Source organism: Peromyscus maniculatus, chromosome 15 (assembly GCF_049852395.1).
Source record: "Peromyscus maniculatus bairdii isolate BWxNUB_F1_BW_parent chromosome 15, HU_Pman_BW_mat_3.1, whole genome shotgun sequence".
Lineage (NCBI taxonomy): Eukaryota > Metazoa > Chordata > Mammalia > Rodentia > Cricetidae > Peromyscus > Peromyscus maniculatus.
In genome coordinates, this window is record NC_134866.1 from 36,188,679 (window position 1) to 36,211,767 (window position 23,089).

At 42.2% G+C, this 23,089-nt stretch overlaps 1 protein-coding gene across 10 annotated transcripts in view; it reads left to right on the forward strand.

The window, feature by feature from the left end:
• Znf131 (zinc finger protein 131) overlaps nt 1-23,089 on the forward strand; it is a 35,234-nt gene that overhangs the window by 7,362 nt on the left and 4,783 nt on the right. For 4 of the 10 annotated variants that reach the window (XM_042261507.2, XM_016008090.3, XM_042261506.2 and 1 more), the window contains exons 4-5: nt 5,698-5,842; nt 16,305-16,987. In XM_042261507.2, coding sequence (XP_042117441.2) covers nt 5,698-5,842; nt 16,305-16,987 — 828 coding nt within the window. Of the gene's footprint in view, nt 1-5,697; nt 5,843-14,482; nt 14,571-15,388; nt 15,563-16,304; nt 16,988-23,089 lie in introns of those variants that run through there. The other 6 variants (XM_076551854.1, XM_042261509.2, XM_042261511.2 and 3 more) reach the window with 4 other exon arrangements.

The window sequence follows — 23,089 nt, forward strand, 5'->3', positions numbered from 1 at the left end:
ATTTCGGAGATGAACAGAAAATAAAGGATAGCCTCGAGAGGGCCTGGAACCTTTTCCAATGGCCCGACTGTCTCTGCCCCAGGGTTTTTATAGAGACGCCAAGGAGTGGAGCAAAAGACCTCCTCCCCCAGCACAGCCAAGTGCAGACCATCTCAGACACCTGCACTCAGGCCTGTCTGTGGTCCTAATCAGCCTCTCTATGCGGACCTGCTGGTAAAGCCAAGAGAACGGGCTCCACAGAGAAGGAAGGGCTCAGCAAGAGTAAGAAAATACAAAGCTCTAGAAACAGCATTCCAGCCTTCTCTTTCACGTTTCCCTTCAACAGTTTTTCCTAACTTGGATCAAACTTTGTTTTTTTGTTTTTTTCTGAATGTTAATTGTGTTGATAATGTGAGAAAAATGTCTAGAGGCTGGGTTTTCAAGAGGGCAGTTATATTGTGGCTCTTGATAGCTTCCTTTTCTTTCGGGACAGGGTTTCTCTGTGTAACAGTCCTGGAACTCCCTTTGTAGACCAAGCTTGCCTCAAGCTCACACCGACCTGCCTACCTCTGCTTCCCGAGGACTGGGATTAAAGGCGTGTGCCACTGCTGCCCGGCTTGATAGCTTCCAACAGTTGTGAGCTGCCATGCGGGTGCTGGAAATTGAGTCAGGTGCTCTGGAAGAGCAGGTGATGCTCTAACAACTGAACCATCCCTCCATCCCTCTTGGCAGCTTTTTTTTTTTTTTTCTTTGAGACAGGGTTTCTCTTTGTAGCTTTAGAGCCAGTCCTGGGACTCGCTGTTTAGAGGAGGCTGGCCTTGAACTCACAGAGATCCTCATGCCTCTGCCTCCCAAGGCTGGGATTAAAGGCGTGCACCACCACCGCCCAACCCCTTCTTGGCAGCTTTAGACAGCATATACCATGTGGAGTTTTCTACAAAGAGATGGCCAGCCCTGTTCAGCACCAGGAGAATAATTTATGATTTTAATAGAGTTGGTGCAGTCTCTCTCTCTCTCATTCTCTTTCTCTCGTTTCATGGAGTCTTACTAGGCTGGCCTAACACTTGAGTGCTAGGATTACATATGTTCACCACCAGGCCCAGTTTGTTTTAGATTCTTACTGTGTTCAATTTTTGTACTTGAAATAGTGCAAATACCTAATATGTCAGCACCTACAAGGGTTCAGTGAAACCTCTCTGGGGAAAAAAAAAACATTTAAATTGGGAGAATCAGTGATTTACTTATCCTACTTTTGAAAGTAACATGGAGGATGTTGATTTATGAATATGATAATGTATCCCTGTAGACCAGGGATGTTCAGACTTCCAGGCACCAAGGAAAAATTGCTAAGTCTTTTTTCATAGACGTAGGAGTTCTACTATTTAGGTTTGCTCCTAGTTTTTAAACATTTAATCAATAGTTCATAGACATGAAGGTTCAGTAAGTATAATACTGTGCCTGGTGTATGATAAATATTATCTGTGTTGTCTGATTAAAAAACAGTGTCTTTTTACTAAACTAAAAACATTTTACTTTTAGTTTGCTTACTTAGTATCACATAACTTGGTGTGCACTATGTTTTAGTATTTCTCTATTCAAGTTGCTTTGAGATGATTTTGAAGATGAGTCAGAATGAGTTCTAAAGTTCTGTCTTGCCCCAAAGCAGTTTCTGGAAGAGCTGGGACTAAGGTGTAAAATTATTTCCTCCCATTTCTAAAATAATTTACTTTTGTTTTAAAATTATGTGCTCTGTGTGTGTGTATGTGTGTATCCAAAGATATTGAATCCCTTGAGTTGGAGCAACAAGTAGTTGTGAGCTGCTGATATGGGTTCTAGGAACACAACTCGGTCCTCTGCAAGAGCCATACACTCAACTGCTGAGACAGTTTTCCAGCCCCAATACCCTTCTTTATGTAAAGATTACTGAATAGAATACTTGACTGAATAGAATACTTATGGCCACATTTAGATGTGTAAAGTAACTGGAACAAACATAAAAAGGTTTTTAAATAGCCTACCCCACCCCCCATAGAGTTTCTCTGTGTAGCTTTGGTGCCTGTCCTGGGACTCACTCTGTAGACCATGCTGCCCTCGAACTCACAGAGATCCGCCTGCCTCTGACTCCACCACCAGCTAAACAGCCTTCTTACACTCAAGTTTTTTGTTTTTCAAGGCAGAGTTTTCTCTGTATAACATCCCTAGCTGTCCTGGATCTCACTCTGTAGACCTGGCTGGCCTTGATCTGCCCATCTCTGCTTCCAGAGTGCTAGGATTAAAGGCGAGAGCCACCACACCCAGCTTAAATAACCTTCTTAAATTGTTTCTTGCTTTAGCTAGATTGAAACAATAATACCCAGCAGTAAGGGCATACAGAAATAGTGTCATTTTCTTATTAAATTTAAGCACAAAACTTGAAAAGAAAAATAGGATTTGTAGAAACACAGTTTTTGTTTTGTTTTGAGACAGTGTCTCATTATGTCACTCTGTAGTCCTTTCTGGCTTGGAGCTTACTTTGTTAGACAAGATTGGCCTCTAACTTCCACAGATCCTCCTGCCTCCTGGGTGCTGGAATTGAAGGTGTGTGTGCCAACACACTTGAACTAGTCACTTATTTCAAAAGTCACTCTAGCATTTACTTTTTCTTGTAAGTGCCTGTATTTTGGAAAGCTTTGTTAGATGCTCTGAGGTGAATGTACAGATCAGAAATTATTTCTCTCAAGTAGGTTACAATGAAGAGAGTTCTATAAACTAAATGACCAGAGTAGTTGCCGAATTGAGCCTGTGGGAAATACTGAAGGTTTTGTTACTAAATCATGAGGGAACAGTATAAAGGACCTCCTGTGGAGATTGAATTAGTTATCAAAATACCTCTGAACAAAGAAAAGCCTAGGATCAGATGGCTTTACTAGTGAGCTCTGTCAAGCATTTAAAGAATTCATGCCATCTTGAGACTCAAAAAAACTAAATAAAAGGCTAGAGAGATAGTTCAGCAGTTCCGAGCACATAACTGCTCTTTCAGAGAATCTGAGTTTTATTCCCATTACCCATGTCAGATGGCTCATAACCGTGTGTACCTCCAGTTCCAGGGGGACCTGATGATCTCCCTAGGTCTCTGCACACACCTATGTATGTATACACATATAGACACATGAATAAGAATCAATGTTTAAAAACAATTGAACACTTCCAATTTTGTTTTGTTTTCGAGATAGTGTTTCTCGGCAATCCACCTGCCTCTGCTTCCTGAGTGCTAGAAAGTCATGTGCCACCACTGCCCAGCAAGCACTTCCAGATTTACTTGAGACCAGCATGACTCTGATACCATAGCAAGATAAACAAATAACTTAAAACTGTAGACCAGTATCCATTATGATGACTATAGATGTAAAAATTGTCAGTAGACTATTAGGAAACTAGCCGAGCATTGTGGCTGGCACTGGTCCGGTCCCGTTACTTGGATGTTGAAGCAGGAGGGTTGTCAGGTTCAAGGCTAGCTATAAGTGGAACCCTCCCAGAGGAGTGGCTCAGCAAGTGAAAACGACTTGTAAGGAAAGCCTGGAACTCTGAATTTGACCGGGGCAGTAGCAAGCATCTGTGACTTCAGTGCTCCAATGGGGGTGATGGAGAACGGGCTGAAGCTAGAGAACGAGCCAGCTAGCCTGGGGTTCCCAGCACAGCCGCAGAAACAAAGGAGTATCTGCTTCAAGACAAGGTGGAAGGAGAAGAGCCTCAAAAGCTGTCCTGGGTTCTGAACTGTAGACTCTCACTCTGTGGGCACATGAACACACAGACTAGGAACCTAAATCCAGCACCATAGTAATTAAAGATGATTGACCTTGACCAAGTGATACAAGGATAGTTCTGTGCAAAAATCAGTGTGGCGGGTGGCACACCATATTGACTAATTATATATACCCTCTTAATAGAATAAGACTTAGGCAAAGGGTTTCATGAGTATGACGTTAAGATCATAGACAGCAGAAAAGCAGACATAATAAAGGAGACAACAGACTAGTGGAGTGGGAGAAAACACTCACAAACCACGTAACTATCTGAAAGAGACTCGGACAACTTAAAGTTTAGAACTACATTATTTAAAAATAGTAAGAATTAGGTAGAAATTTCTCCCAAGAAATAACCATTAAGTATATGGAAAAAAATGTTCCATCTGCATCCTCACTCATCAGACAAGTCAGATTTAGCAAGAATCACCATACATTGTGAAGAGGGCGTCAAGGAAGCAGAAGATGGGGTGGTGAGAAAAGTTGGAGAGGAGTGTGGCCACTGTGGAAAATGGGAAGCATTCCAACAGTTTAAACTAGAAACGCCATATGTACTGAACAGCTTTCCAAAGGAGGAGAGTTACTTTGGCTCAGAGTTCCAGAGGTTGTGGTAAGGCGGAGCACCTTGACACAGAGCAGGTGCCGAAGCAGAGGCCTGCAGCAGAACAGCTGCTCACCTCATGGCTGTTTGTAAGCAAGAAAGACCCTCCTCTAAGCAGCCCTTCTTTAAAATCCATTCTACATACATTTATTGAGCCCTTCCTATGGGAGGTAGCTAAAGTTTTGTTGGCATATAAATGCCCCTGTCCATATGAGTTTAAAATGTTTTTCTAGAAGCACAGCATGAAGAGTAGTGTCCAGTGGAAACAGGACAGTTAAAGCTACACAAAGTCTGCAGGGCAGACTAACTGAGGCCCCGTCTCTTAGTAGTCCATTAGCTTTGAGTAGTCATTCTCAGGATCCAGTCTGAGGAACTTGCCATCAGCTGGGGGCCAAGCTGTTAACATGTGAGCCTTTGGGAGGGTATTTCATCTTTAAGCCATAACACACATAACCCAGTAATTCCACATCTGAACATCCATGCAAAAGAATTGGCATCAGCATCTTCAGGAATTTGTGCTCCTTGCCCAGCAAGGTAGCCCAGGGAACAGCAGCAATTAGTGTGCAAGCCTGACAACTCAAGTTCAGTTCTTGGAACCCACCTTGGACCTCTCCACAGGCACACTGTGGCACATATGTCCATACATCATGCACACACACACAATAATAAATATTTAAATTTCTTTAATTATGTCTTTATTATTTTTAGTACCATTCATAGTAGCCAACATGTGGAGATGACCTAAATGTTCATCCGCAGAACACTGAATGTTCTAATGAATAAAGGAAACTTATACATACACAAAATAGAATATTGGTCAGCCTTTAAAAATTCTGTGTGTAACATGTATGAACCTTGAAAACATGTTAAATTAAGCCAGTTAAAGAATGATAAATGATAAAATATTGACTTATAACTATCTGAAATGGTCAAATTCATAGTTAAGGGACAGGGATTGGAGAGGAGGCTCAGCAGTTAAGAGTACCTTGCTTTTCCAGAGGATCTGAGTTCGATTACCAGCTCCTGCATCATGTGGCTTACAACCACTTGTTACTCTAGCTTCAGGTGATCCATTGTTTCTAACTTTCATAGACACACATACACAGAATTTAAAGTAAAATAAACCTTAAAAGGTGTGTGTGTTTGGGGGGGGGTGGCCCTGGACTGGGCTCAGAATTGGAAAGGGGAATATGAGATCCTAACCATGGTACATAGTACCGGAATGTGACTAAGATATTGATTGTGATGATGATGATTGTGGAAAATTTCAAAGATGAGAAGTATCAAATCCCTAGACTTGATGTGAACTAATGATAATGTGCATCTTTTTTCCAGGTGTTAGTAAAATGGCTTTTCGTCACTTAATTGAGTTCACGTACACAGCAAAACTAATGATACAGGGAGAAGAAGAAGCCAATGACGTGTGGAAGGCAGCAGAGTTTCTACAAATGCTGGAGGCTATTAAAGCCCTTGAAGTCCGGTAATTGTTACTTCTTCAGGAGTGCTAAATGATAGTCAAGACTGTGATGTGTGTTGTATCATTAAGTAGTGACATTCTGAAACTAAGAATTGTGGATATTGATTTGTTTCTCAAGTCCAAACTGCTGAGATTAAAGTAGCATGTCTGGTATTTACTAGGAGTCTAGGCAGCTCTTCAGGGGGGTCTCTGAGCCCTCATACATTCTTTAGCTAGATTTAAGTGATAATTAATACTGAGAATGTTAAAAAAAAAAATTAGTAGGCCACATGAGGTTAAGTAATGGCTTACCAATAAACAGCTGTCTTAGTCAAGGTTCTAGTACTGTGAGGAGACACCATGACCATGGCAATTCTTTTAAAGGAAAACATTTAATTGGGGCTGGCTTACATTCAGAGGTTTAGTCCATTATCGGCCTGGTGGGAAATCTATGAGCCTGTGGGGGCCAATTCTATTAAAACCACCACAATGGCCAACTTAGAACTAGTATAATCTAAGTGTATTTATATAAACTTGTTATGTACTCTAGGTCATTTAACTCTTCATCTGACTTCTGGGGGAAAGAAATAGTATTCAGTGGTATTGTGGCATAAGAAAAAATCCATTGCTGAAGAGTTACCACTTGAAACTAAAACCCAGAATTTCTTCTAGGAGGCATTCAGAAACTACTACAGGATATAACGAACAGGTCATTCAGCGCCTTCATTTCAGAGCAATGTCAAGGATGAGCTGAGGGCTCTGGCAATGCTCTCAGCTACCCTAGCTCTATCGCTGTGGCCTTAATGAAGTTGCTCAGCCCCATCAGATGGTGTAATAGAGACTTTCTACACAGACTTGTTTGAGGTTAAATGCCTGTAAAATGCATATAATGGTGTCTGTCATGTAATATTCTAATGTGTGGACTCTTACTTCTCTGGTACTAGTTGGCTTTCTCCCTCCTGCTGGTGTTGTTTTTTAAAATGATTAATTAAAGAAAATACCTGTTTTTAGTATAGGCCATTAGCATGTCAACAAACACAGTTTCGTGAGCTGTTTTCCTGCAGGAACAGAATGATTTAATTCAACTCATTAGTATGGTTTAGTCAAAAGATAAATTCGGAAAAACTTGAACTATAATTAATTGTCTATAAGTAACATTTTAAAAAATATTTTAATCTTTATTTTTATTTTATGTGTATGAGTGTTTTGCTTGCATGTACGTCTGTGTACCATGGTCATGAGGTGCTTCCGGAGGCCAGAAGAGGAATGGAGTTATAAATGATTGTGAGCTGCCATGGCAGTGCTAGGAATCAAACCCAGGTCCTCTGAAAGAGCATCTAGTGCTCTTCACTTCTGAGCCACCTCTCTAGACCCTAATAACATTTCTTTTGGTTAATTTGACAGTTCACAATTAAAATTCTTCTGAAAATAACTTAGTGTATATCCATTCTTATGCCTAACACCTGGGACATAGCACATAGGTGTCTGGGGGTGGATGCTGGTCTAAACCAGTGTAGTCCTCTCTGGCTGTTACGTGAGATTAAATAAGGTATGTGCTGAGGTGTGTCGTAGATGGCACGGTTTCGGATTGGTGCTTTAATTTTTTGAGAACCTTCTGAAAGAAGTGTCGTGTGGGTGCTTTTGCTGTTCCTAGTCAGGAGTGGCATCTGGATACTAAACAAACAAAAGTGGACCACAGGTCTGTGAGTGAGTGTGCACTTGTTTCCTGGTGCAGCTGTGGAGGTCAGCACAGTTCTCGTGGTTGGTTCTCACTTTCTCCTTATACTTACATTTTTAAAAGAAAATCGCTTTATTCCAGTTAACTCACAGAAAAAAAATCAGCTAGTTTAAGGAAGCTACTCAGATACTTGCCCCCTTCAGACATCTCTTCTCCGTTGCTCTTTGTATTTGAGTCCCCCTGGCCTGTAAGTGCACAGGGTTCCTGTTTCTGCCCCTCATCTCCCCATAGTAGTGGTGCTGGGATTAAAGAGGCACAGCATACACGTGACTCTTTGGGTCCTGGACCCGAGTCGTTCTTGGTAGAACTCTGCGTGAGTGTGACCTAAATTTCCTAGACTACGTCAGACCTTTCAGCATCTCCTGTAGATACGCCGTTTCCAGTTTCTTTTTGTTCTTTAAGTCAGCTTCTTAGCCACAGTTGGTAATCTTAAGTACTTACATTGATGTGATTATTACAGATTGTTAAATAAATGCCTTGTAGTAGAGCATTCCAGAGTAAGTTTTAAGGGTCAGTGAGGCGGCTCAAAGAATAAAGGGGCTTGCCACCAACACCTGAGGTCATGAGCTGAGGTCAGTCCTTGACACTCCCAGGGTTCTGACCTCTGCCACGTGTGCCATGGGGTGTATCTTCCACCCCCATAAATACGCACACAGTGGATCTCCGGCATTGTTATGTTGTAGATAGATCTCTGAATCAGCATTTGTAAGTCTGTCATGTGGTCATGTTATGTATATGCTCTGTCCTTTGCTGGGAGTACTTCATTCATTGATAGACTCTTTACAGGTCTTTTTAGCCTTGGTTCCCAGCCAGCAATTTGTTCTCTAAAGCCTCACCTGACAGCTCTCTAAACAGGTCAACTTGGGGTGCTTCTGTACTTTTATTCTTTGTTTTCCATTTAAGCCATAATCATTCTATCATTCCCACATTTTTTGCGTTAGACGTCAACTTCTTTGGGGTAGGGATTATACATTTTTCAGGCATTTGGTAAGTTTGAAAAGCTACAAGATGTTTTTTGGGTACCCAATAGCAAGACTACTTCCTTTCTTTGTCTAACAGACTCAGAAATGTCTTGCCTTGCCATTCAACTGTGAATGTAAATCCAATTAATAAAATCCTGAAAGAAGCACTTTGCCCCCGTTATTTAGAGACTGCTTTATTAGTTTCTGTAATCAAACCCATGAAGATAAGACCTTATATATAATTAGTGGAAAATTAAATTCAATGTTTATAGACCATCGTGGCCTCACAATTTCTCTATAAGGCCAGCTCAGCACAGTAAGCTGGGATACTGTCTTCTAAAGTAGACAACACAGCTAAAGTTCCCCAAAATTGAAATTGTATCTCCATATAGTTACTTAAGAGGCAGTAGTGGAGGTATGATATGTGGCTGTAACAGGAGCTTTGTGAGTTCTGTACTCATCTGAACGAAATTATGGAGACATCAAGCATGCTTCATTTTTCCCCAAAGGAAAACCCAATCCCAGCAAACAGCTAAGTGTTGTTACTGTTGTGGTTCCTGCCACCATTTTAGTTCTTTTCAAGCTTCTCAGTCATCATCTCAAAAGGAGCATCCTAAAGTAACGCCATTAGACACAGAGTGGTAATGTTACTGCCGTGGAACTTGTAAACTAAAGGTTTGTTTAGTTTTGTGTATGTGTGAGTGTATGTCACATGTGTCACGGAGGTGGCAGCAGAGACCTGAAGAAGGTGTGAGGTACCCAAGCTGCTAGAGGTACAGGCAGTTGTGAGATGCCTGCCATGGGTGCTAGGACCCCAACTTGGGTCCTTCTGGAAGAACAGCAAGAGCTCTTAAGTGCAAAGCCGTCTCAAAGCTCTTTTTGTTGTGTCTCAGGGATCTGGGTTTACCTGGTCATACGCATACTGGAGCATTAGAAGGCTGGTTCAGAGTAATTTGTGGTTGACCTCAAACACTTGGAGCAGTACTTAGTGTCTTCCTTTTTAATTAAATGGTTTTGATATCTTTTATAATAGAGATGCTCTTAAATGAATGACTAGACAGTATAATAACTTAGTTTAAGTAAAATTGATACCATACAACTTCAATTCGTTACTTAAAATATCTGAAATGGGGCTGGAGAGATGGCTCAGGGGTTAGGAATACTGGCTGTTCTTCCAGAGGACTCAAGTTCAATTCCCAGCACCCAGATGGCAGTTCACAACTGTCTGTAACTCCAGTTCCAAGAGATCTGACACCTTCACACCAGTGCACATAAAATAAAGTTAAATTATTTTTTAAAAATCTGAAATGGGGTTTGGGAATTTAGCTCAGTGATAGAGCGCTTGCCTAGCAAGCACAAGGCCCTGGGTTTGGTCCTCAGCTCCGGGGGGGGGGGGGGGGGGGGGGGGGGGGATTGATTGAAATAATTACAATGAGTTGATATTAAATGAAATCATTGTTATACAGTTAAAGACTGTTAAAGTGGTCTGTTAAAATTGTGTTAATGGAACAAGTGTTTGTCACCTGGAAGAGAAGTATAAATTAGTAGCTAAGTACATACTTCATGGATGACAGATTTGGCAGGCAAGTCCTCAGTGCTACAAAAACAGAACATTAAATATGTAAGTTTAATGTGCTCGACAATTTAAGAATTAAAGTTTAATTTTGGTTAAATTTACTTCTTAGAACAATTGATAGGTGTTTTTGTTTTTGTTTTGCAGACGGAGGTATATATAGTTCTCCTTTTAACATTTACAGGAAAGGAACTATTTTTGGAATATAGTGTAAATTTTGATACTGAGAACTAGACACTAAGGCCGTATTTTTTTACATTGTTGGGATACCATCATTGCTATTTATTAAAACTCAATAGGGAAGTGCAGTTGCTATGGATTTTATCATTCTTTCTCTTGATGTGTAATTTACATATAGTACCTATTTGCTCATCTTGATCAGAGTTGGATTGGTTTGTTCTCTCTCTCTCTCTCTCTCTCTCTCTCTCTCTCTCTCTCTCTGTGTGTGTGTGTGTGTGTGTGTGTGTGTGTTTTTGAGACAGTCTTTTTTTTTTTTTTTTTTTTTGTGCCTCTGGCTGTCCTAGAGATCACTGTGTAGACTAGACTAGCTTCAAACTCATAAGAGATCGTTTGCCTTTGAACGCTGGGATTAAAGGTGTATCTCTCATACCTGGCCAGAGAGTTTGGATTTTAGCAGTTATGTGTAGTGATGTAGCCATTGTCACAGCAAGATTAAGAAGCATCTCTATCATCAGGCTTGATGACTATAGTCGATCCCGATTCTTCCCTCCAGACACCCACTAGTCTGATAGTCATTGCTTGAGTTACTGCTTTAGTCATGCCATGTGAATGGGCTTCTGCAGCATTTAGTCTTTGTTTGCTCTTTTTCATTTAGTATTGTATTTCAGAGGTTTGTCTATGTTGTGATGTTTTTGCATTCATTTTCATTGCTAATAGGAGTTCATAGAGGAAATGATAGCATGATATTTGGATTATTTTTCCAGTGTTAGAGCAATGCTGCTGGGCATGATAATGTTTCTCAGTAAATATTTTTGTTTGTCTTTTTGCTTTTCAAGACAGGATTTCTTTGTGTAGTCCAGGCTGGCCTCAATCTCACAGAGATCTATCTCCCTCTACCTCCTAAGTGCTGGGATTAAAGGCGTGCACCACCACCACCACCACCACCACCACCACCACCACCACCACCACCACCCTGGCACCTCATCCACACTTGAAGTTTAGTGTGTGTGCTCTCACCTTTGGAAACAGCAGCTCTCCTGGTACACAAGGAACTGCAGTTCTGTTGAGTTCTTACCAGTACACTGAGAATTGTTAAGGATTACTTAAAAACTTTGTGAACATTTTAAAATATTTCTTCGTTATTGGGAGGCATACTTACCACCACATGGTTCCCAGAATCTAAGTCATGTAGCTTGTTAGCAGGTACCTCTAACCACCGATCCATCTCTCTGGCCCCTATATTTTGTCTGTATATGATGGGATACATACGTTTGCAAGTTAGAGGGCAGCTTGCAGGAATCTGTTCTCTCCTTTTACCATACGCATTCCCAGGATCAGGCTCAGGTGGTCAGGTTTGATGGCAAATTCTCTTAACCCTCCGAGCCTCTGACAGGTCAGAGGACAATGTTGTGGAGCTGATTCTCTCTCCACCTTTACATGGGGCTTCTGGGGATCAAACTGAGGTCCTCAGGCTTGCCCAGCAAGTGCCTTTATCCACTAAGCCATCTTGCCAGCCCAGCAACTTTTTTTTTCTTCCCTGGACAGGGTTTCTCTGTGTAGCTTTTCGCCTTTCTTGGATCTCGCTCTGTAGACCAGGCTGGCCTCGAACTCACAGAGATCCGCATGGCTCTGCCTCCCGAGTGCTGGGATTAAAGGCGTGCGCCACCACTGCCCTGTTTCCGACAAACATTTTTAGAGAGAAATGATATCTTATACTGTGTTATGTGTGCAGTATGTAAATGAAGAGGTGGCTGTTTTAATAAAGCTTTGCTTTTCGTAATTTGTACTTAGGTCAGAGCTTGCTAACGCCTCTGAAAGAGTATGAATGTGTATAAGTCTTGTGGTTTGAATGTTTTTAGAACTTTGTAGTTACCACATTTATTAATTCTGTTTGTGTGTATGTGGTTATGCATGTGCCACAGCACAAATGGAGTAGTTGGCTGTTTCTTGGCTTGTGTGGGTCCTGGGGGTGAAACTCAGGTCTTCAGGCTTGGCAGCAAGCACCCCTTAACCAGTTGAGCCATCTCATTAGCCCTGGTTTTGAAGTGTTGCTCCTTCTTTAAATATTAAACCTTATTTAAAGTATGTAGTTTGAAGGTACTGGAGAGGTGACTGAAGGTCAAGAGCACTGAGTTTTTCCAGAGGACCCAGGTTTGATTCCTAGCACCTACATGGTGACTCACACTCATTTGTAACTCGAGTTCCAGGGAGTCTGATGCCCTCTTCTGGCTTCTGTGGACACAAGGCAGGCATGTGTGGCACATAGACATAAATGTAGACAACACATAAAATATAAAAAGGAAAGATTTAGGGGCTGGGGAAATGTCTCAGTGATTAAGAGCACTTGCTGCTCTTATGGAGCATCTGGGTTCAGTGCCCAGCACCCACGTGGTGGTTCACAACCATTCCTTTCATTCCAGGAACAACATTTCAGGAGATCTATTTCCCCCTTCTGACCTCTGCAAACACTGTGCATGCATATGGTATACATACATACATGTAGGCAAAATATTACATAAAATGAAATGCATACGTGTAATAAAAACTGTAAGTAAATTTTTGTTGTTTTTTAATTTTTATGTGTGTTAGTGTTTTTACCTGCATGTATGTCTATATGAGGGTGTTGGATCCCCTGGAATTAGTTACAGACAGTTGTAAGCTGTCATGTAGGTGCTGGGAATTGAACACAGGTCCTCTGGGAAAGCAGTCAGTGCTCTTAACCACTGAGTAAATAAAGTATGTAAATAAAGTATGCAGTAAATAAAGTAAGTAAAGTATGCAGTTTTAACATACTCAAAACCATGATCACTTTCAAGTTAATGAATATGGCACACTCTGTCGTGTCTTCAATTTGTAGTCCAGTCCTCCTTTCCCAGTCTCAATGATCATACCAATCTACTGTTACCATAGCTCATCAACATTTTCTAGAATTTTATATACATATATGGTAGGTACACACTTACCTAATTTCATTAGTTTTGAAATTCATTGATACTGTGGTTAAACATTATCTTTATCTACACTACACTCTGAAACAGGACAGACTTTGTTTTCAAACTGTTGTGTATATAAACAACCTTTTAAACAGATCCAAAATAGAGTTGTCCATGTCTTTGTTTATAGAGAGATCCATGAAAAGTTATTTCAAAATAATATCCTTGTTTCTGTATTATCTTGGCTTCTGGTAATTTTTCTCATAATTACTCTTTATCATTAGTCACTCTGATAATCTACCAGTAGGGCCATTGACCTACCTAATCCATTCAGTTTTTCTCATGTTAGGCTTATTTAAGACTACTATTAACAGAATTTGAGTAAACATCATCTGCCTACCTTGTACTTACAGATTGAAGGCCGCCTTCATTAGGGACACAGGTTGACATTGCCTGCAGTTCAGAGAGAGTGTTTGACTCTTGCTGTAGTTTTTGGAAGGCTGTCTGAAAGGTGATCAGTCAGTTTAGTCATTCTTATTTATCACAGACACCTGAATAACAACTGAGTGGCAGTTGTCCATGTCTCGGTCCCAGGTTCTAAAAGATTTAATGGTCCTACCTCCCACATAACTCCTGGGATGTAAAATACTGTCTCCAGGCCCTGGGATTCCTGCTTTCCCTCCACCCCCAAAATTAATGTTCTAGTATAGCAGCTGTAACTTACTCTTTTCTAGTCTTTAGTCATCTGCTCCTACCCAGAAATTTGCACAGGAAATGTTTCAAGAGTTTTTTTTTTTTTTTTTTTTTTTTTTGTTTTTTGTTTTTGTTTTTCGAGACAGGGTTTCTCTGTGTAGCTTTGCGCCTTTCCTGGAGCTCACTTGGTAGCCCAGGCTGGCCTCTGCCTCCCGAGTGCTGGGATTAAAGGCGTGTGCCACCACCGCCCGGCTTCAAGAGCATTTTTATTTAGATAAAAATTTAGAGATCTGTTATGTTTCCCACTTGGCCTCACGCGTGCCATTACAAATGAGCTGCTTGGTCCAGTGGTTTTTATTATGACGAAGATGGTGTCATTCTAATAAGAGAATACAGATGACTAAACTAGATTAGGTTTTAATCCTTGAAGCCCATATTTGACTACCTCCTGAAAAAGATACCTACTTTGTTCCAGAGTTGCTATTGGGGAAAAAATGATGTCAAAGAATAATCAGTGCAGAATCCTAAATTTTCTAATTAGGTTTACATAAGCTTCCCATCCTTTTTGTCATCCTCATTACTCAGGAAGCAGCTGAGAAGAGGTGACCCCTTTGTGGGGACAGCTGACCTTGATGACCAGCCTGCCTTACTCAGATATTTGGACAAGGAGGAGGTGAGGGCAGTAGAGTGGGGGATCCTTGAGGAGGTTGTTGTAACAGTTGCGTATCAGTGTCTGTGGCGTAGGAAGCATGAGACCAATACCTTCCCATTATCCACTTAACTGTAGTGCTTTTGTTATTTAAAAAAAAAAAAAAAAAGGTGTAGCATTTTCAGCCTGTGGTGAGTCCAGGAAACCAGACATGGTGTTCATGGACCACAGTCCTGAGGCCTTGAAGCAGCTGGTCAGACTGGAGCAGCAGAAGAATGAATAACCCAAAAAGGTCATTAGGGTGAAGCCACCACACAGCTCCCAGATCAGTGATGGTGTGTAAGTAGCAGCATCCTGTGAAGCCACATCTTCAAAGCATGACAGCCTCTTAGGAGGTGGCAGAAGTCAGGCATGAAGTCTACATCAGAAAGAGCGTCTTTTACGAAGACCAGTGTGTGACGATGAATGTATTAACACATTCAGAGTGTTGGCTCTTGATGTTACAGTGGCATTCTGGGCAAAGCAGGCTTGCTTGTGTAACAGGCTGCTTCCACCAACTGATGGCAGTTAGTCTTATTAGAGGACAGCCATTATTGTGGAACTCTAGATGAGTGAGTAATTCAGGAAGTTTCCGAAACCACTCTTTTCCCTGTGATTGCAGCTTTGGAAGTAGGTGTCTTCGGTGTGCCGTTCCTTTTAAGTTAGCTCACCAGATAGTTGAGCCCCTGGCAACAGCCTGTGTGTCAGTCAAAATATAGCAAGATAAGTCCTGAGGAATGTCGGCCAGAGCTCTGGGGACAGCCTACCAAGTACCGCCGCTCTGTCTATTTTGGCTTTCATAGATGCTGTTGAGGCTGGGCACCTGCAGCAGAAAGCCAAGTGCTTTGTCAGAGTAAGCATTTCTTCTTGATTGACCAAAGATACTTGTTGGACACTTCTTACCATATCAGTCACAAAGTCTGGTTGAGTCAATTCGAAATGAGGCTTTCAGACTGGAGGACTTCAGCTTTCCACAGGTTGGGTATCACTTTCCTAATGTGACCAGCAGCATGCTAATTTCTTCTTTTCAGGGAATTGTAGCTTGTAGCTGTGACTAGGGGCTTAAGTCTAAAACAGCAAATCTTTGACTGGAGACCGCCTCCCTTTGCCCCAGTTCCTTCCAACTTAGTCTCCACGTGTGTAAAGAGATTTTTGCTCCACCTTGAATTTTGTTTTTCCTTAAAGCAGCTGAAATCAGGATAGAGGGGAAGAGAGAAGGTAGAGACAGGGACGGTGACAGACTGTGGCTAAGACTTTTTCCCTTGTTTTCTAGAAATTCAGTAACTTTAGTTCTTACATTTTAACCTGTGATCCATTTATTGTTTATAAATGGTATGAGTTTAAAAGTTGATGCTTATTTTCTAATATATATCCCAGATATTCCAACACCACCACTTTAAAAGAGTGTCTTTCATCATTGAGTTACTCTGAACAATTTTTTTCCCAGAAGTTAATTTCATAAATATTTGTCTGTTTTTGGACTTTGTTCTGTTCTATTAACCATTGCATATCTTATACTTTGACCAGTATCATTGACTTAATACAGCTTTTAGGAAATCTTGAAATTGATCAGTATAGGCTGCCCAATTTGTTTTCTACCTTCCATATAAATTTAATTTTTTTCCAAAGAAGTCTTCTATGATATTATATAGTTTTTTAAATTTTTATTTTCACAGTTTTTCTTTTTTTTTTTTAAAGCCCTTACTTTATGTATTTCAGGAACAAAGAAAACTCAGCTCCATTAGAGGAAAATACCACAGGAAAAAATGAGGCAAAAAAAAGAAAGATTGCAGAAACTTCGAATGTTATCACTGAATCGTTGCCATCTGCAGAATCAGAACCTGTGGAAATTGAGGTGGAGATTGCGGAAGGCACAATTGAAGTAGAAGACGAAAGCGTGGAGACTCTGGAGGAGGTGGCTTCTGCTAAGCAGTCTATCAAGTACATACAGAGCACAGGTTCCTCGGATGAGTCCGCTCTAGCACTGTTGGCGGACATTACCAGCAAGTACCGCCAAGGTGACAGCAAAGGACAGATTAGTGAGGACGAGTGTGCATCTGACCCCATAAGCAAACAGGTAGAAGGTATTGAAATTGTGGAACTTCAGCTGTCACATGTGAAGGACTTGTTCCATTGTGAGAAATGTAACCGTTCGTTTAAATTGTTTTACCATTTTAAGGAACACATGAAATCACACTCCACTGAGAGTTTCAAGTGTGAAATATGCAATAAAAGGTATCTCCGAGAGAGTGCGTGGAAACAGCACCTCAGCTGTTACCACCTTGAAGAAGGTGGGGTGAGTAAGAAGCAGAGAACTGGGAAAAAAATCCACATATGCCAGTACTGTGACAAACAGTTTGACCACTTTGGACACTTTAAAGAGCACCTTCGGAAACATACAGGTAATTAGCAAATACTTGAAATACTTGACAACGTCTGAATCCTGGTTTTCCCTGTGTTTTCTGATGAGCAGGGTATGTACATGCCCATTTCTTGAAATATTTGATGCTTTCCATGCAAATCAGTGCCAACCTTGAAGATGATTGTCACTCTTGTATGTCTTGCCCTTTTTTATATTCTTTAAAGAAATATGTAAAAAAGTACTGGGTGGTGGTGGCGGACGCCTTTAATCCCAGCACTCAGGAGGCAGAGGCAGGCAGATCTCTGTGAGTTCGAGGCCAGCCTGGTTTACAGAGTGAGATCCAGGAAAGGTGCAAAGCTACACAGAGAAACCCTGCCACGAAAAACATAAAAAAAGTTTATTTGCTAAGTACCATGAATTATTAAATCCTAACTATAGCATGACTTTATTCTATTTTTGTTTCTCATGTTAATATGTTACATAGATAGACATTTATAAGCAATCTTAACATTTATATATATATATATATATATATATATATATTTTTTTTTTTTTTTCCTTTTCGGGGGCACATTTAGTTGTCTTGGGAGTGTGTGCTGCATTCGGCAGGTGTTTCGTGGGCATGTGGGCACGCCTGGTGTGCACCTGCGTGTGTAGAAGCCAGAGCTGGATGAGTCTTTCCTCAATATTGCTTTTCAACTGTATTTTTGGAAGCAGTCTCACTGCACCTGAGGTTAATCAAGTCAGCAAAGCTTCAGGGATCTACCCTCACTCCTCACCCCTAGCCAGATGCTGGGGTTACGTACCCACCCTGCCATTCCTGGCTTTGTACATGGTGTCGGGGGTACACACACACATCTGTGCAGTAGGCACTTTACTTCCAGTAGTAATAATATATTCTTGAGCCAGAAAAAGATAGTCCTGTGTCTGTCACCCTCCACCTCCCTAAATGGCAAATACGTCAGGACTAGTAGCCCGCCAGGGGAGGTGGGGTGTACTCTGTTCTGAGAGCTGTGCCACTCTAGAAGAGGAAGCCTCTCTTTGTGTGTCGTTTCTCCCCCCCCCCCCCCCCCCCCACACACACACTGGATTCCTTGTCCTTGTTTTAACTCTGCAAGCATTCCTTGCTAGATTTCCTTAGTCAAGCACGGGGCCTCCTACCAGTGATGCTCTAAACCCCATATATTCTAAGCAGTTGTGCCCAAGTCTTGTTACATGTAGTGAGGAAGGCATGAGTGTTGATACGGAAACAGAACATAGGTACACATACCATTCAGAATCTTTGGTACTAGGATTTGCACAGCTACTAGTGTTGATTTCTTTTCTTCTTTTTTTAAAATAGCTATCTCACTGCGCAAAGTCACTTGTAGTACACTAATTGAAGTTGAGGAATCAGGTTCAGAAAACGGGTTGTTCCTCAAGGTCCAGCTCCAGTGATGATGACTCACAGGAAAAGTAGTGTGGAAAAGGGTTTTCAAGCAAAAGAAGACACAGTCCTGAGGAAAGCAGTAACGCCAGTTGTGACTGGAGTTGGGTCAAAGTAAGGGTGTGCCCAGAGATTGCTGGGCCCCTGGCGCCGTGAGTGTGCACTGAGAAGGGACTTTCCATCTGTGGATAGAGGACTAAGAACTTAGGTTCCCTGTCTCTCGAAAGGATGTGAGATAACAAGTAACTTAATTAGCTTTACTAGTTATAAATTCTAGAGCCACATGCTCACTGTAGGGTCTGTTTAGTACACAAGCAAACTGAGCTTTGCCTTGTAGGCGTAAATGTGGAAGCAGAAGGGTCAGATTTCTGTTTTAGAGCAGTGACTGGCAAAGTAGATTGATGTGAAGTAAAGCCTGCTGGCTCTGATGAGGAAATCTTTTGGAGTATCTAAAGAATGGGAAACTGCCAGGGTCCACCGGATTTGGTGAAAAAGTGATCTCTAACTCGGTGTTGGTGTGACTGGCATAAGCCAGCGAGGGCTGAGGACAATACCAGATCCTTGTGATAGATGCATTGGAAAGGAACCTTGAGGTGACTTCAGCATGTTGTCAAGTAGTTGTTCCCAGCTTTCCAAGGAGAATCAGAAAACAAAAATGGCAGTTGAATTCTGGCTACAGTCTTGACAGTTACCAGTTTGATGAACATGGTGGCTCACTTTGTATTGAGGCTCCTTTCTTTTCACTAAGGATAATGGTACACTTCCCCAGACCTGACAGATAGAGGAGGGTGGAAGCACTCTGAAGACTAATAGTCTACATGTTTTTTAAAAAAAAGCCATGCAGTGGTGGCGCATGCATTTAATCACAGCACTCGGGAGGCAGAGGCAGGTGGATCTCCGTGAGTTCGAGGCCAGCCTGGTCTATAGAACTGAGTTTCAGGACAGCCAGGGCTACACAGAGAAACCTTGTCTCAATCCTCCTCCCCCCCCCCCCAAAAAAAAAAGTCATCTGGCTATTTCTAGATTTCACCAGGCTTATTAAACTAATTATTTAATAGAAACAGCTCAAGTGGCATGCAGTGGAAAGTGATTCATTCCTACTTAGGATAGATCTCTTAAAAAGTAGCTACAGGCTCAGAGGGATAACTTAGCTGGAGAGCATTGCTTGGTCATACATACAAAGCACCTAGCACTACCATTGGTCCAGGGCAGGGTCAGTAGGTCAGTGGTGGAGAGTGTTTGCCTCTAACCTTCAGGCATATCCCTTGCATTATCAAGTGACTGTAAGCACACACTTCTGGGAAAAAAGAGCAAGCAGCAGTTCATACCTTTCATTTAGACTCATGCTCCCTTTTTTTTTCTTTTCTTTTTTACTGTGACTACATGCTATTTTAGTACATGTCACTGTAGCCCTGAGTAAACACAGGTTTTTGCTAGAGTTTACCAAATGTGACATTGCAAACATCCTTGTACATTTGTCTTTATACACATATTCATGTGATGTACTTTTAAAGGCTTTTTATTGCATGTATTGTATGTATGCCCTCGCCACCACGTGAGTGTGGGATCAAAGAACAACCTTTGGGAGTCAGTTCCTTCTGCTGTGTGGGTTCCAGGGATTGAACTCAAGTTTAGCAGTCTTAGCAGCAAGTACTGAGCCGTCTTGCTGGCCTATGCAATTTAATTTTTAAGAACAGAATTGCCAGGCTAAAGAAGTCTTGGCAAACATCAGATTGATCTTTTTTTTTTCCTCCCTCTATCCCTCCCTCTTTCCCTCTCTGCATACAAATGTACAGTGTGTGTGTGTGTGTGTGTGTGTGTGTGTGTGTGTGTGTGTGTGTGTGTGTGTGTGTGTGTGTTTAGCATGTGTCTGCATGGGTTTTTGGATGTCACATACATGTGAGTAAGTGCACTTCTGTGTATATGTGCTGTGGAAGCCAGAGATCAACTTCAGGTGTCTTTGTCCACCTTAATTTTGAGACAGAATCTCTCACTGACCCTGAAGCTCCCCCACTGGCTGGCTGTGCTGGGACTCCAAACTCAGGGCTTCCAGCTCGCACTGCTGACACTTTACTGAGCCATCTTCCTGAGCCCTTCACGTTGTTTTTCTAAAAGGCCATTACATTGTATGCTTATAGATTGCATTGGTATTGAAAAATTATACACTAATGAAATATAATCATTCTGTTGAGCATATTTCTCAATGTTTCTTGAATTAAAAAGAGTTCCTGTATTAACATTAATTCTAGATAATTAGGTGTTACCTAATATTTTCTATTGGGAGAAGAGCATGTGACTTGGTAACTTGTGTCAGTCAACTTGAGTATTTTTGGTCATATCCAGAAGGTCTTCGTTGCTGGGGTAGCGAAGCCTCGGATGTCCTGGTTCTGTTCTCTGCAAACACCGTGCTGTCTTTGAGTCCCTGTCCTCTCCACAGTTCTTGTCCCTCCACTTCCAACCTTTCAGCTCTCCTTCCCCACCAGCTTATCATGTTTCTGACTTCCGTCCTAGCGTGAACCGTGTTGTGTCTTTTCCTGCACGGAAGGATTCTACGTGTATTTACAAACAGCCTCCGCGTGGAGTCATTGCAGCTGTTCTATCTCTGTGAGCGAGAAGTGCTGGAGAAAATGCCTCTCAGACCTTAAGTGAGGCAGTGTCTTGTCTTTTTCTCATTGCCTCTCCACATTCCTGCTGGACCCTTTCAAGACCCTCCCCTTCACTTTTGAGTTAGCACAGCTCTTTTTACCCATGCCTCCAACACCTTGTTTTTTCTTTAAAGACCAGTGCTGAATCTTACAATTTGAACCATATGTCCATCTTTATTCCAACCCTTCTTTCCTCTTCCCCTGCCTTCTCCCACAGAAAGTCAACAGGTGCTGATTTCTTGTTGATTAGAAATCTCTTCCAGTCCTCCTCTCTCACCCCCCCCCCCCACTTTTTAAAGAGTGAGTACGTGTATGTATGTTTCTGGAAATGGAACCCAGGGCCTTGTGCATGCTAAACAAGCACTCTACCACTAAACCTCATCCTCAGCCCTACTTGTAGGCTTTCTTGAAAGAACTCTGTACTGTTCTTACTGTGCTGCTTCTCATTAACCCCTCCATTCTGGCTAAACCTGGCCCCTGGTCCCCCTGTACACCGGCTACTCTTAAGTTTCCCTGGTATCATTTGGGAGTTCCGTTTCCACTGTTAGCTCATCTACCTGCTGTCTTAACTTGCGGTTTCCGTAGAGCCTACTCGGGATTGTGTAGTTATATAACACGCTGAGAATTTTGATCCATCTTGGAAGTATTCGTTGCCACTGAAAATGACCCCTTTATCTATATATCAGTCCATTCTGTATCTGGCTTCAGAATTGTCTATACAACTACCTCTTGGGAATCTCTGTTTTGAGTGCCTTTTTAAATTTCATTTCTTTTTTTTTTCTGTTTTTCAAGACAGGGTTTCTCTGTGTAGCTTTGGAGCCTGTCCTGGACTAGCTCTGTAGACCGGGCTGGCCTCGAACTCACAGAGATCCGCCTGCCTCTGCCTCCCAAGTGCTGGGATTAAAGGCCCGGCTTAAAATTCGATTTCTTAACCTCCCTCTTTTAAATATGTATGGAAGTTTTGCCTGCATATAAGTCTGTGCACACAGACTAGAAGGCACCAGATCTGGAACTGGAGTCAGTAAATGTTTGTGAGCTTCTATGTATGTGCTGAGAACCAAGTTTGGATCCTCTGGAAGAGCAGCTGCTGAGCCATTTCTAGCCTCTCTTGGTTTCATGTGGCCTTGAATTCAATAAATATATTGTCCAGGATGACCTCGTACTTCAGATATAACTGCCCCCACCTCCCAAGTACTGAGATTACAGGTGTGCTTCACCACACCCAGTTTATGGTGCTGAGGATTAAACCCAGGGCTTTGTGCTACTCTGCAAACAAACTGAATTCATGGTCCTTTCCTGCAGCCCCACTGCAGACTTCATGTGCACTCCTGCACCCTTGGTTCTTCATTCCAGGTGGCATGCTGAGCCTGAGACTCGGGAGTCGTAGTTAGTTACTCTGCTCTGCGGTGCTGTGCTGGGTGCCCTGAAAGTAGACTTCCTCGGCCCCTTCCGCTCCAGGCAGCATTGCCTCGCTTTACCCCGCTGCAGCATTGCCCCGCCTTACCCTGCTGCAGCATTGTCCTGCTTTACCCTGCTGCAGCATTGCCCCACTTTACCCTGCTGCAGCTTTACCCTGCTGCAGCATTGTCCTGCTTTACCCTGCTGCAGCATTGCCCCGCTCTACCCTGCTGCAGCATTGCCCCGCTTTACCCTGCTGCAGCATTGCCCCGCTCTACCCTGCTGCAGCATTGCCCCGCTCTACCCCGCTGCAGCATTGCCCCGCTTTGCCCTGCTGCAGCATTGCCCCGCCTTACCCTGCTGCAGCATTGCCCCGCTTTGCCCCGCTGCAGCATTGCCCCGCTTTACCCTGCTGCAGCATTGTCCCTCAGCACCCTTTTTTAGTAAGTCTGTAGTGCTTTGAATTTATTCTCATGAAAAAGCTCAAAACAGCCGCTTATTTTGTTTTTAGTTTGGTTAGAGACAGATTCTCACTATATAGCCCTTATTGGCCCAGAACTTAGCATCTCAGCCTCCTGGTGCCAGGATTAAAGGCAGTCACCAACATGCTTCAGTGCCTGTTGCCTGAATTTGTCTCAAATTCAGATTCTTGTGCCTCAGCCTCTCCTAAGTA